This window comes from Myodes glareolus, chromosome 5 (assembly GCF_982192425.1).
Source record: "Myodes glareolus chromosome 5, mMyoGla1.1, whole genome shotgun sequence".
Classification (NCBI taxonomy): Eukaryota; Metazoa; Chordata; class Mammalia; order Rodentia; family Cricetidae; genus Myodes; species Myodes glareolus.
Window position 1 is genome coordinate 29,257,312 of NC_142030.1, and position 15,385 is coordinate 29,272,696.

Below are 15,385 nucleotides of genomic sequence, written 5' to 3' on the forward strand. Positions count from 1 at the left end.
AGCGGGTGGCCCAGAGCAAATAGGTCTATTAATTAAGCAGATCTATTTCTTCTCAATCCCAGTTTTGGTTCTATTTTAATCTGCAAATGCAAGTAATAAGTAACTAGATGCTCATGGGATCCACAAAGGAAGACATGGCCACATTGCACGGTAAACCTCTCAGAACTTTTAACAACTTCAGATTGCCAGGCCTTCTGACCTTTGCCTGCACTAAACCACCTGGATCTCCCCCATCCCAGCCCCTATATCAAACATACACTGACCTGACATTCCTCAAGCTCCAAGGGGACCATATCACCCTACTGTAAACCTTCCAGAAGCCCTATAGTCAGGTCACATCACATTTATTGCTATTGACTTTTACAGTTTACATAGTTTTGATTTAAGTCCATTGTGCCAGCTTAGTCTTCCAAAGAGCAGCACTTAAGTCCCAGAGCTAGGCAAACTGCCTGGCATACTACACCACAGGGCACTTTAAAAGACAATGGAAGGGAGAATTCAAATTAGGGATCCTCTTGACTTCAAAGCAAGGGTCATAAAATTAAGAACTGTGGTAACATTTAGAAGGTGTCAGATCATTTGGGAAGAAGGTAAAGTTTGCTTTTAGCACTGAGCACAACTGTTTGAGCATGGGTGGAGGGGCAGAGACAGAGAAAAAGAAGCAAAGCAAGCATTATTATACATTAAAGCTTATTGATGATTCAGTACGACAAAACACTCCTTCACTGATCACCAACTAATTTACTGTCAGCTACAGAGGGCCAGGTGTCTAAACCACGTGATAAAAGGCCCTAATATGTCAGGATCCACTTGATAAACAACCAACTTGCAGAAATTCGGATAACACATTCTTGTTGGAGCCTGGTTTGCCTTGGCACACACTCTTTGGGTACTCATCTGGCTCTGCACAGGGCTGTTCACATTGTGTTCTATCACAGGGTAGGAGCCGCATTTCAGTGACCTGGGGTTCCAGCCTCCGAAATGGCTTATCTGTAAGGTAGCTACCGCAGGGCGTGGCCAGACTAGCTTTATAAACACAGTGGGTCCGAGCTCTTGAGCTTCTGGGTGGCATAATCTTATTTTCCACTGGTGCTGGAGCTCAAGCCCAGAGCAGTCTCACGCATGCTAAGCAAAGACCCTACCACGATGCTTTGTCCCTGCCTAATAACAATAAAATTATAAATAAATATATAAAATATATAAAACAATAATGTAAAAATAATAAAGTAATAATAAAATAAAATAAGAAAATTTTGACTCAATAAGCTGCATCACTTTGTTTGCCTTCTACAGTTGAATTAAGTTCCTGGAAATTAAAAAAAAAAAAAAAACCATTCCCCTAGCGCCATAATAAAGGGAAACAGTAAGCAGAGTTTGACACAGTCTACAACCAGCCAAAGACAGCGAACTCTTACTTATTCATGGCTGGGGACATCATTCAGAAGAACAGCACATGCCTAAAAGATGCAAGAACCTGAGTTACCAATACCATAAAAAAATAGTTATAACTCCCAAAAATTTACTAATCATTTTTCCTAATATACTAATTTTTTTCACACCGTGCCTTATTCTAGAATAATGGGTTCAACCTGTGGGTCGTGACCCCTTTGGCAAACCTGTATCTCCAAAAATATTAAAATGTTTTATGATTTATAACAGCAGCAAAATTACAGTTATGAAGCATCAAGAAAAATAATTTGTGGTTGGGGGGGGTCACTCAATCTGGAAAATTGTATTAAAGGGTCACAGCATTAGCAAGGTTGAGAAGCACTGCTCTAGAGGAAGTGTTGAATTAAATGAGAGTAAAGATGGTATTGTCATGGAAAAGCTACTTAAGTTACATCACAATGTCCTTATAAGGACAAGATCAGAAATGCTCGCTCTTTGTGATGTTCAGTCTCAGCTGTCAGCATGACAGCACTGAACCACACCTCAGAGATGGATGACACACACCTCTGCTGGGTCTGCAAACCTCTTCCAGATGATCAGAGCACGAGGGTGCTGGCTCCATTTCTATATTAATCCTGTGTTGGAATTATAATATGATGGAATTATTAAGAAAAGGGGAGAGTGGGAGGCAGGATCTAGTTGGAGGATGGAGGGGTGTGTCTCTTCAGGAATGTATTTTTCCTGTATCTCATTTCTCTGCTTCCTCACCATCACAAGGGAAGGAGCTCTCCCCCACCATGCCCTCTTCCCCGGGATGGACTGATAAATAGGAACCTATGAGCAAGTTGCTCCATCAGGTCCCAGCTACAGAAAAATAATTAATACAACTCTATTCCCTCACTTAGGAGCTAGGTGGCCTTGGGTGAGTCAAACCAGGAGAAGCAATGAAGTCTCAACCATAGGTTAACACAGATAGGAAGGAAGAGACTTCCAGGAGTCCTGGGTGACCAGTTAGCAAGTCTCACAATTAACCGATGCTGCCTACCCAGTCCAAATATCTAACTTCTAAGAGACTTATTTTACTTTATTGAGCCCCTATCCTATCTTCAGTCTGGAGGAGCAGTTTATAGTCAGCATTACCTGACATAATCTAAAATCACCCAGGAGATGGGTCTGCCAGCATGCCCATTCTACGGGGAATACCTGATTTCATTGATTAAAACAAGAAGGGTGTCTTAGTTGTAGGGAAAAACCTTCCTTTGCAAGGAATCCTGGATTATAGGAAGGGAGAGAACCAACTAAGTAGTAGCTTTTACAAATGTATTGTTTCCTTTTTCTTATTGTGGACAACATAACACGATACTTCAAGCTCCTGTTACGTTGACTTGATGGCCGTGAAGGACTCAAGTAATTCTTTCTCCTTGAGTGGCTTCTGTAAGAATACTTTATACAGTGGCAAGAAAAGAAATTAAGAGATAAACTGGTGCCAGAAGTGGGACTGTTGATAGAGTAAGCCTGACTATGAGGCTCTGAGGCCACTGGGGTTTTGTGTCTAGAATACGGATGAATTCGGAACTGTAGGATAGAAAAGCCATAGTAGAACCTAATGGGTCATTCTGGTGGGATTCTGGAAGACCAAGAACACAGAGAGAAATGTGGACTGAGAATATTCTGATTTTAGAAGCAATAAGAAATTCTATAAGGAACTGGGAAGGGGGGGCTCATGTGTGTGACATTTTGACCACTAATATGGCTTTCTGTATGGAGAATTTGAGTAAAGTTGAATTTAAAGATAATGAACTAGACTGTCTGGCAGTAGAAATTTGAAGGCAGGACAGGGTTCAGATTGATCATGGTTCCGTGTCACTTCACTTTTTCAGATCTAGAGTTAAAAAAGAATTGAAAAGATGGGCAGAAAGTTGTAAAATCCATATAGTTTGTGGAAGAGGAGAAGAACCTTGAACAAATTAAACTTTGCAGCCAAGGTGCTAGTTGAAATAAAGAGAGTAATTATTTTTTAAAAAAAATACACTGTCCTATAATAGACCAAGATGCCCTGAGGGCAAGATATGACCCATTGAAGGCTCTGACTTGTGAAACTGCAAGCTTGTTTGGAGAGGAAGGTCTAAATTGAAACAGAGATGCTCAAAGAGCTCACTGAAATGTGTTTCCCCAGGGTCAGGTTCCAGAAACCCATACAACTCTGTTCCAAGAGATTAAAGAAGGACTTGGCATGATTGGTGTTCCGGTTTCACTGAAGCTTACAGCACCAGGTCACAACCCATTGTTCTCAGAAAGTAAAAACAGCAAGTTAGAACATACCCATAATCAAGCACAGAGAGCAATGATGCACTTGCTAACTTGCTCAGCTCGCGCCTCTTACTCTACTATAGTTCAAGGTCTAGCCCTTGAAATGGTGCTGCCCCCACTCAGGCTGGCTCTTTCCACCACAATTAAGCCCATTTAGAAAAAGAATATTCCTCACAGGCATGCCCAGAGGAGGCAAACCTGATCTAGGTGATCTCTAATTGAGACTTTATCAGGTTAGTCTAGACTGTATAATGTTGGCTACTAAACTAAATCGTATTCACCCAAGTGTTATTGTTTTGGAAGCATGAAAGAATGAGGGGGCCATGGAGAGCATCTGAGGTCAGGCAATATGGGGTAGCACCAGAATTGCTGTAAAGAGGCCCTCAGGGGGCATTGCACACTGGTCTGAAAGTAAAGACCAAGATATCCTAGAAACTCCGGGATCAATCCTAGAGATGCCAAGACCATCCGATAGATTCCAAGGAGAGTTGAAGGTATGGAACAGGAAATGACCCACAAGATTATATACTGAGGGCAGCAAGCTACAGGGGCGGGGTCACCAAAGCCTATTGGAACCCAAATGATCACACTATGTGCCACAGATGCCAGGAGTGGAGTGGGAGGATTTGATGTTTTCCCTGCCATGTTTTGGGGTGTTTTTGTTGTGGTGGTAGTGGTGGTTGTTCATTTGTGTTTCAAGGTTGTTGTGTTTTGTTTTGAAGTGTAACTTTTTCTTGTGCCTGCTTTTTCCATTTTGGAATAGGAACGCTGTTTATTCAGTGCCATTATTCCTGAGCCTGTGCAAGTTGTTCTTTATTGTGGAGGAGTTCACACTTCAGAGACATTGGAGTTTGAAAGGGTTTGAACTCTGAAAGCCGACTTTTCGTGTTGGACTGACTCTTTTCCATTATAACATGGTCATGAGCTTACAGAGACAAGAAAAGCTTATGGGAAAGGTTATAGCTCACAAGCAATGTATCTGGGTGTCAAGTTGACAAGGGTGAGGTTGTAATGCTTAGCGTTAATTGCCAACTTGACATAGCACAGGATCACCAGAGAGATGAGCCTGTGGGCATACATTTGGGAGATTTTTATCTTGATTATACTAATTCATACGGAAATATCTATTTTACTTGTGGCCATGAATGATCTCTGAGCAGTACGACCTGGGTTATATTAAGTAGGACGCTAAAGGCATGTGTGCATTTGGAGCCCTCTTCCTTTGACTGTGAACAGTGCCCCCTGCCTTGATGCCCTGCCATGAAGGATGGTACTGGCAACTGTGAGCTAAAACATAATTCTTCTCCCTTGAGTGCTTTTGTCAAAGTACTTTACCACAGCAACAGGGAGCAGAACTGGGAGGAAAATTAGCATTTTCCCAACCTATCAGAATCTCTGGTAAGCTTAAATATTACTTGTTACTGAGGATCCCAGCAGAGGAACAGAGAAAACAGTGTTGTGAAAAGACCTCCGGTGACAAGACTATTTGGATACAGCCAAAACTTTCCGACCTACAGGAAGAAATAATTCAATATTTCAGTGATGGCTTCACTAGCTTCTTTTCAATGAGCTTTCTCTGCTTTTCTAAAACATTAGTACAACATTCACCCCAAATAAATCCTTTTGTATTAGTTTTTTTGTTGTTGTTGTTGTTGTTTTGTCAACACAGTGAAAAACCTCCAAATCAACAATAAATAGACTTTGTAACCAAACTAGAACAGAAGCCAAAGCTTATCCATTCAGTGATTTTACTGAACTTCAGCATCTTCATTTTTAAGAGTCAGTCTTGAATTTTTGTCCATGTCACGGAGTTCCCAGCTCTCTCCAATCCCTGACAGTCCTCCCTGTATCCACTAAACCATCTGGCTCACTGTTGTCTCTCCGGGCTCTTCCGGTCCTCTGACCCCTAGTTCTCCAGCTGTTCCTCTAGTTGTCTAGTTCAGATGCTATGAACCCAGAGTTAGAAATCTACACAATCTAAACAATTTTCTGTCCAAGTGTTTTCAAGGAGCCACAAATTATAGGGTGGGCAACTCAAAGGTGCACGAGGTGATTCAGTACTGAGTGGAAACTGTGTAGAAAGACTGGCTTCAGTTAGTGACCGCAAAGCAACGAAGGCGAGAGAGGAATGGCCGGACTCCCATTAACCTCAGCTCTCTTTCTCTGATCGCCCCCTTAGGCCTTGAAGGAAAAAGTTAACGAAAGGATGTTTTAGAATTGGGAAATTCCTTGGCTCTAAACTCAGATAAATGAAATAGGGCCCAGTGAGGGGAAAGATAATAGCCTGTCAAAAATCCATGACATGGAATTTATATGGGCTCTCTTTAAGTCTATGAATTTAAAGAAGTCAGAAGGTACTAACATATAACCCAAATATAAAACAGGAACACATAATTTTAATACTCTCTGAATCATTTCATTTTTATAAACAAAATTACACAGAGAACTCTAGAAATAACTTTTCCAAGTTGAAAAAATATCTTTCCCTGAAATATACTAATGTACTAAACAATATACTAAATATTCTTATAGATTCTCAAATAAAATTTATAATCTTATAGTTTAATCTTAAAGTTATAAACTCATGCCTCTTTAATATGATCTTAAAGTCTAACTCACCTAGAAATATACCCTTTCCTTTACCTTCCATATAATTATTGTATGTCACAAAAGCCAAGGGAACTGGGTGAAGCACACTATTCAAGATTTCCTGTCAATGACTTCAACAGATCTAAGACACTAGATTTTCCATGATACATCCTTCTAATTCTGAACCTACAGTACAAATCATGATTAAGACTAGAGAGGGATCTGAAAGCAAAACAGCCAGCCACTGGCTCTTACCTGGACCTCAGTTTGAAATGGCAATTCTTCCTCCAGGAATCTCAGAATGAGACTGTGTCTGAGAGCTGTTTTCTCCCATCTTATATTCGTCTCTGGGCTGGGATTAAGGGTGTGCACAACTACCGCTTGATTTCTATGGAAAACTAGCATGGCTACTGGGATTAAAGGTGTGTCACCACTGCCTGGTCTGTAAGGCTGATCAGTGCAGCTGTTTTACTCTCTGAATTTCAGACAATCTTTATTTATTAAAATTCAAATGAAATATCACTACATTGATTCCTGGAGGCAGGATCGCCATTTCAGACTGAGGTAGAGGCAAAAGTGGGTAGCTGGCTGTTTTGCTTTTCTGACCTTCAGGTTGAACCCCAATATCTGTCTCTGAGGTTTTATTAATCATACTACATTTGGTGCCCAACATTTGGGGTACAAATTCATTTAAAAAAAAAAGCTGTTTGCCTGAGGCTTTTTAGCCACTACCTGGGTTTAGGAGAAAAAATAGCGCTCCCAACTCCCATATGCCCTGGATTAGCTTCCCCTCCTACCCCATCTGCCTGACAATGGCTTCCTGTGGAACCTGCAGTTACTGCCACCTCACATGTGGCAACAGCACAACTTTCTGTGCCCCGGCAGCTTCTTGTGGCTCCTGTGGTCCCGGAGGCTTGCTACCAATCACGCATGCTGCTCTTACAAGTCTATTGCAACTTCCCTTGGCTTCTATGGCCCTGGCACACCCACTGCAGGGCTTCCCTGACCAATGTCTCTTTAACAAAAATCCATTCAATTTGGTTGTTTTGAGTTCTGCTTAGAAAATCCACAGGTTAGCAACACTGAAATAAGTAAGACTTGTAATAAAAAGTCTAAGCATCACTAGACTTTTTTAGTGGTGCATCTGTAACACCTACTGACCTATATCTTTATTACACCTTAACATTCTCATCTGAACCAGGATTTTAATGGAAGTAAATCATCTGATAATTGCAGATAATATTGCCATCCATGAATTTAATAACCTTTTCATTTATACTATGGAGAAATTTCTAAAAGAGGCATATGACCTATGTTGAATGTATATAATCTTAGTCATATGTGCTATGAGTTTGATAATTCATATTATATTCTTAAAGAAATGGTTTGATAACAGAGTTAAGAATGAGAAACTTTTAGAAATGATATAGACTTTAAAGACTAGTAATGAGAAGTTGACTGAAAGGATCCATACTATTGAAAGTGATAACAATAATTTGACAGGCAAAATTTACTCCATGACAACAGGCTATAGAAACCTTACAAAATGGTACTGAAAGATTATCTAAAAGGATTCATACTGTTGAAACTGACAATCAAAATATGTTAAAAAGTTATGACAAGCTATCAGATAGAACAACCCTCCTGGAAGGCAATCAACATCCCACCCAAATAATCTAAGGATGAGAACATAAATCTAATAAATAAATAAATCTAAGGATGAGAAGATATCATTAGTAGAAAAACTTACATACTTAAAATCAATGTACATGATGAGAACCAGAAATTAATTGATTCAATGAAATCGTTAGAAATAGTCACAGGTCAAGAAATTCAGACTCTACAAAAGACAGTGATACATAGATTTGAAACCATTGAAGATGATAATTAAGGAGATGAGGTACAGACAAAAGACAATAATAAAGACTTAACATTGTCAGTACCTCTCATAGATAGAGATAATTAACCAAGAGTTTTAACTACTTATCCTGTTACTATTTCTGAAAAGTCAGCAAATAGTAAATACACAAAAGGATATACAAAATGTAAATGGGAACATATATGTATGAAAGATCTAAAAGATATTAAGCAAGGAGCAGTATCTTATGGCATGCATTCACCATATGTGAGGCAGGTGGTAAAGACATGGGCTTCAAGAAATAAGGGAATTCCACATAACTAGCTTCAATTGGTCTCAGCTGTATGGTCCACAGTTACAGTGGAAGTGTAACTGGAGAGAGGAAGCTAAGGCCCTTGAACATCAAGGTAGAGTCAGAGGTTTTGAAATCTCCTAAGATCAAATTCTTGGTGAAGGCTGTTATGCTGATCAAGGCAGTCAAGCTATGTACAATGAACAAATCTTGTCTCTATTCTGTACAACAGCCTTGAATGTTTGAGGGAAGATTCAAGAATTAGGAAAAATAATTGAATCATATACTAAGGTTATACAAGGCCCAAGAGAACCATCTAGTGACTTTTTGCAAAGATTAACTAAAGCTGTACAAATAGGGGTGCCACATTCAGAAGCTAGATGAGTACTCATTGAATCTCTGGCTTTTGAAAATGCTAATTTAGGATGCAAAAAGATACGTGGGCCCTTAAAGGTCAGATCAAATGGACAAATTGATCCTACACATGGCCAATGTTGGTTCCCTTTACTAAAAGACTGAGACTTGGGTAGGAGAAGCAATTTCCAAAGGTATGAAGAGATATCAAAATACAAAATATTTTAATTGCAGCAGAATAGGTCACCCAAAAAAGAACTGTAGACAAGGCATTCCTAGAAATAATGTTTCTTCTGGGAATGACCCACATAGAAGAACTCAACCTTCTGGATTATGCAGAAGATGCAGCAAAGGCTAATATTGGACCAATGAATGTAGATTAAAAAGAGACAAACAAGGTGCCCCATTACCAACAGGAAACTCCTTGGAAGGCCTCTCAAATTCCCCAAGATCAAAAGTGGTCCAGTCATTTCCAGTCACTGTGGAGGACTTATCTCCCCCAAGAAAATTAGAAAATCCAGTCCCTTCCATAAAAAACTATACTTCTCTGAGTGATTTAATAACCATGGAGGATGAATCAAAACTTCCAACAGAAAATAGAAAATGTATATTTTGACAGACTTCTAAAGTGATCAAAGACCAAAGCTGAGAGCATGAAAAAATAGCATTATAATTGAAGGATGATTAGACACAGGTACAGATGTAACTATAATTACTCCAGAATCTTGGCATCCAAATTGGCCTCTTCAGGAGGCAGATGTTCAGTTCCTAAGAATTTGAACCCTACCTTAGGAAAAACAAAGCAAGAGTTTGGTAGAATTAATAGAACCAGAAGGACAGAGAGGAAGGTTAAGGCCATATGTGGCTAATATAGCAGTGAATCTATGGGGTTGTGAACTGTTACAACAATGGAATAACCAAATTAACATTCATGCAGTCTTAGAAACAAATAATAAACCAACTTATGTTTCTGGAAAGGATGTTACAAGGTATTATAAAAAACACTCCCTGACCATTCAGGCTGTACAAAACCACAGAACAAACACTGGTGAACTCTCAGAGGTACCAACAGCTCTACTCTTAAAATGGTTAACTAGGAAATCTATATGGGATAAGCAATGCCTTTAACAAAAGAGAAACTGCAGGCTTCAGAACAGCTGGTACAGGAGTAACTAGATGCTCAGCATATTGAAGAATCAACCAGCCCTTGGAATTCTCCTGTCTTTGTTGTTAAAAAGAAATCTGGAAAATGGAGAATAGTAACAGAGCTGTTAAAGAGGTGATTCAGTCAATGGCCTCTCTACAATCTGGAATTCTTATGCCTTCCCTATTGCCTAAAGGATGGCCTCTTATAGTTACTGATTTAAAAGACTGTTTCTTTACTATATCTTTACAAGGAAAAGACAGAAAAATTTGCCTTCACAGTGCCTACTTATAAAAATTTTCAGTCTGCTAAAACCCTGAGAAATGTTAACATCTGACTTCTTCCCAAACTCCCTAGAATTGTCCTCCCTTCTACCTTGAACCAATGGTCCAGCAGAAAGACTCACGGCTCACTCCACTGCCATCAAGTCTTTCTTTAAACAGCATTTTCTTATTTCTAACTTGGCCATAAAACCTCATGAGTCCTGTACCCCTCTCTGATTTCTTTTCATCTGTAGAAAATAACACCTTCTGAAAACCCAGATAGGCCACTATTCCTCACTTTCTGTTCCTCCTTCTCCCTCATTAGAATGAGCACTCTGTGGGAGTTGGGGCTTCACCCATCCACGTTAGGGCAGAACGTCCAACCAGTACCCAGTATCTACTGGGCAGCCCCGTAAGGTATTCTGCTAAGCCCTGGAGATGGCAAACTAAAACACACGGGGTAAGTTATCTTGCTTTGGAGTCCAGTATGAAGAGGGAGTTAATCCCATTAAAACAGATGCACAAAGAGCCAAAATCTCAGCAAGAGTTTGTGGGAGTCTGTTGGGCAGAATGGGGACACTAACATGCTGTCTCAGAAATGATTCATAGAATAATAATGACAATGATAACCCCTCTCAACAGCTCTAAATACATCTTCTTCTCAACATAACATAATCCTCTGAGGTGGGGAATTTTATTGCCCCAATTTCACAGGTAAGAAAAAAACTGAGAAATGTAGAGGCTAACTCACCTAAACAATGAGTACTGGACCTAAGATTGGAACTCACACACCTATCTGCCAAGTTTATACTCTTGACTATTGAATAAAACAACCTCCAGGAAGATTAACATAGAAAATCACATCCTAAGCAAGTAGAACAAATGCAAAGTGATGGAGGCAGAAGAGAACATGACATACCTGGAACTTAGGGGACAAACAAAACTAGAGCACAGAGAAGTAAGGAAGAGACAAGCATGAGGCAGAAGTACTGTCTACAAAGGGCTCCATCAGGAAGGTGGGCAACCCTATGGGGCAGACTAAGAGTTTTATCACCAAAAATTTAATGAAAAGCTAGTGAATGCTTTTTCAGACAGCCAAGGGTGATGCTGTGTCTGAGCTTCAAAGGGATGCCTGCGGCTGCAATGTGCCCAGTCTCCTGGCTAACATGAAGTCTAAGAATCAGCTGGGACAAGAGGCAGTATAGGGATGGGGGAAAGTACATATATTTGCATGCACTTGGATCAACTCCTCCTGTAAGGAGCCGTCCGGATATCGCCATTACAAAATGGCACTGGCGGTCCTGCAGCTTGGAGGTAAACAAGTCCTTATTTGGTATTGCCGCATGGGGCTGAGCGCCCTTTGCTTGTACATGCGCAATTGAGCCTTGTCCCTGGCCAATCCTGAGGCTTCGGGCATCAGCAGACTGGTATTTACCAATCAGGACAGTACCCAAGTCCCTTTAACCTATATAAGCAGATGCCGCTTGGCCTTTGCTCTCTCTCGCTTCCCACTCTCCCTTCAACCAAGAGGCTCCAATAAAGTGTGATTTGAGAAGAATCCTCGATTCGTGGTCGTTTCTTTCTTGCTGGTCAAGGGGTTCACCACATCCTCCCAATATAGTTTCTCTAAATTCTGGAAGGCTGATTTGGAGGACAAACTCACCTTTTCTGACAAGGCCTCCTCTAGTGTGGCCAGAGCAGTGTCTGTGTTGCTGGAGTCTGTCTGCAAGGACTTGACTCTGTCTTTCAGGTTGGTCAGTTGTTTGTCCTTATCCCTAAGTTGTTCTTGCAAGTTTTCAATCTAAAAATAAAGAGAAACATATTTAATACACCTTTTTATAAGTAATTAAAGCTAATATTCTTGAAGCCATCTCTTTTTTTATATTGATTTTTAAAATATGATACTATGGACATCAATATTATAAGTTTGCATTTGACTTAGAATCAAGAAAATTTTGAGATTTTAATCCATTTAAAGTCTATATAAAGTCAATATAAAGTTCTATTTATAAGCAAAATATTGTTTTCCATACAAATGCAAGCCCCATAAACATTTAAATGCTATTACTTCTCTACCTTTCCAGCCATTTAACTGTACTTTTAAGATTCAAGTCCACACATTTTGCCACAGTGAACCAGAGAAACAGTCCCACAGGATTAAGTCATTCACTGAGCAGACACTCTCATTCTTTACTAGGAAGCCTATCATTGTATGGCAGAGCCCATACAATCATTCACTCACTCCTTTATTCAGCAAGAAACTTTGTGATTTACCAAATGTTGTCAAGTGGCTGTTTCAAAGTGACCACATGAAAAGCCAAGTAGGTTATCAGCAGCAGACCGTTAATGGGAAGGACTTGTGATATAAGTCCTACGCAACAAGTGCTAAACACTCCACTTGGCAACTAAGTCATATGCTGGCAACCAACCAGCCACTTTATCCAGTATCTGCATCCCGAAATAAACACAGAAAACAGCCGATTATAAGGTCTGCCTGGCAGCAGCAGCAAGGGCCTTCCCTAGGCATTACGTCCATTATCATTCATGTTTTTATTCTCTGCTTTCAAATCATGTATTTCTTATCTAAGGTTTTTTTTTAAGACCACTATGCAAACAATTTATTCGTATTAAGGGTTTTAAAATGACAAGGAAAAAAAGCAGTACAACCCTAAGATAAGTCCATTCAAAATATTTGCATTCTGCACCCAGCTTTCTCAGGGACTCATTCCAAACACACACTTCCCATTGTGCTACTCAGGGAACTTGTGAGATTGCTTGATTCTTTTCACATGAATCTGGAATGCCCATGTAAATAATGGCAGCAGTCATGGAAATGCAGAGGCGACAATGATGGGGACAAAGGAGAGACCACTACAGCATCATCCAAACAGCTCTAAAGAAGACAGGTATGGTAACCTGTGCTATGATCCTGAAAGTTACAAGGCAGGGATAGAAGGCGATCAGAAGTTAAGGGTACCCCAGGGCATACAGTAAGTTCCACACCAACCTGTGCTACAGAGCAAACACTGCTCCAAAACAAAACAAAATGTAGTTCTAAAAAGAAAGGCAATGGGGCTGGAGAGATGGCTCAGCAATTAAGAGCATTGGCTACTCTTCTAAAGAGTACCGGGTTCAACTCCCAACACTCCCACGGCAGCTCACAACTATCTGTAACTCCAGTTCCAGGGGATCTGACTTCCTCTCACACACAGACAGACAGGCAGGCAGGCAAAACACCAAGGCACATTTAAAATATTAATATTAATAATAATAAAGCTGGGTGGTGGTGGCATATGCCTATAATTCCAGTACTTGGGAAACAGAGGTAAGCACATCTCTGAGTTCAAGTCCAGCCTGGTCTACAGAGCTAGTTCCAGGATATCCAGGGTTACACAGAGAAGCTCTAAAAAACCAATGGGAGGGGCAATGATTCATCTACACCTGAGTTGGGAGGACCTGAACTGGGCTAGAGGACTTTTCCAATGTCACAATACATCTGAGCTAATAAAGCTAATAATACTTTGGACAAGATTGACTGACAGATTTAGAATAGGGAAAGCATTTATACCCAAGAACATACCACGTTAAGGAATGTTGTATAAACATCTCAAGAATGAGTCTTGGACTAGGGAGATGGTTTAGTGACTGAAAGTGATTGTGGCCCAAGTGTGAAAATCTGAAGTCAAATTCTCAGAAGCCATAGAAAGCCTGAGGCGGTGGCACACGTCTGTCACCCCAAAACACCTACAGCAAGACAGCAGCAGAGACAAGAAAATTCCTAGAAACCTTTGGGCAGACAGCCTGACATCCATAGTGGCCAACAACACAGAGTCATTCTCAAACAAAGTGGAGACCAAGGAAAGATATTTAAAGCTGCCGTTTGAGCTCCACATGGAAGTCACTGCATGCTTACACATACAGATACATACACACACAAATACAACACACACACAGAGATACAACATATAGAAACATACAGATACAACACACACATACAGATACAACACACACACACATACAGATACAACAACACACAGAGATACAACACACACACACATACAGATACAACACACACGCAAAATTGTTGTAAAAAGGAGTTAAGAGGCTACAAAACACAAAACAGTGTGAAGAACAGAGTTTCTGACATACTTTAGTGATACACCCAAGCCCCTGGAAGGAAAAATCATGGAAAGGAAGCAGTCTAAGAGGCAGGTGGTGGAGCAGAACTACCAGTTTTCACTGTTGGAAGTTTCAATGATTTCTTGCTTAAAAGTTCAAGCCAAGTAGGGTTTACTGTTTTTAAAGTATGATCCTTGGTGGCGCTGGCGAGGATGGTACAGCAGTTAAGAGACTGGCTGCTCTTGCAGAGAATCCCAGTTCAGTTCTGAGCACTCGGGTCGAAGCTGCCCATAATTACAGCTCCAGGGATCAGATACCCACTTCTGACCTCTGTGGGCATTTGAACATACATGGCATATGGCATATACTCACAGAGACAGACACATAAACACATACACATAAATAAAGATAAAGAAATCCTTAAAACCTGCCTAGTGACACACACACACAAGTATACCTCTAGTATATATGTATATATATACTAAAGATGGTAAAGATTGCTCAGCGGGTAAAGACACAAGCCATCAAATCTGACAACCTGAGTTCAATTCTCAGGACACACATGGTGGAAAAGAGAAAGAACTCCTGTACCTCTAAACATGGGCTGTGGCACGGGCATGTCCATACTTATTCATAAACACACAAATAAATATATACAATAAAATAATTTTAAATATCAAATACACAAGTAAATAATAAACAAATATACAAGTGAGTAGCAAAAAAAAAACACCCAACCAATAAACAAAAAAACCTGTCCATATGCTACACTTTGGGTGTGGGTGGTCTTTCGAGTGGTTCTTCTGGAAGCTGGGTCCTCAGTGTGCTGAAGCTGAGAGGTGGTCGATGCTTTGACAGGAGGAAACAGAAGGTGATGATGTCATGGAGGCTTTTTTTAAATGGATAAACTCCATCTTCAATGGGTAGAATTAGTCTCATTGGATTTGATTAGTTCTCCCAAACGTGCTTCTCTATCAGAGAGCGAGCCTGTTCCCTCTGCCAGCCAGCTGTCACTATGTGCTCCCATCTGAATGCCACCCGCCAGGCTGCGCTACACCAGGAGCTGC

General features: G+C 40.4%; 1 protein-coding gene across 11 annotated transcripts in view; it reads right to left on the minus strand.

Annotated features, from left to right (window-relative positions):
- Erc2 (ELKS/RAB6-interacting/CAST family member 2) overlaps window positions 1-15,385 on the minus strand; it is a 919,008-nt gene that overhangs the window by 478,548 nt on the left and 425,075 nt on the right. For all 11 annotated transcript variants that reach the window (XR_015737860.1, XM_087906197.1, XM_087906198.1 and 8 more), the window contains one exon: window positions 11,863-12,000. Coding sequence is in view for 10 of the 11 variants with exons in the window: in XM_087906197.1 (XP_087762323.1) it covers window positions 11,863-12,000 (138 nt within the window). In the remaining variant the exon portion in view is untranslated. The remainder of the gene's footprint in view (window positions 1-11,862; window positions 12,001-15,385) is intronic.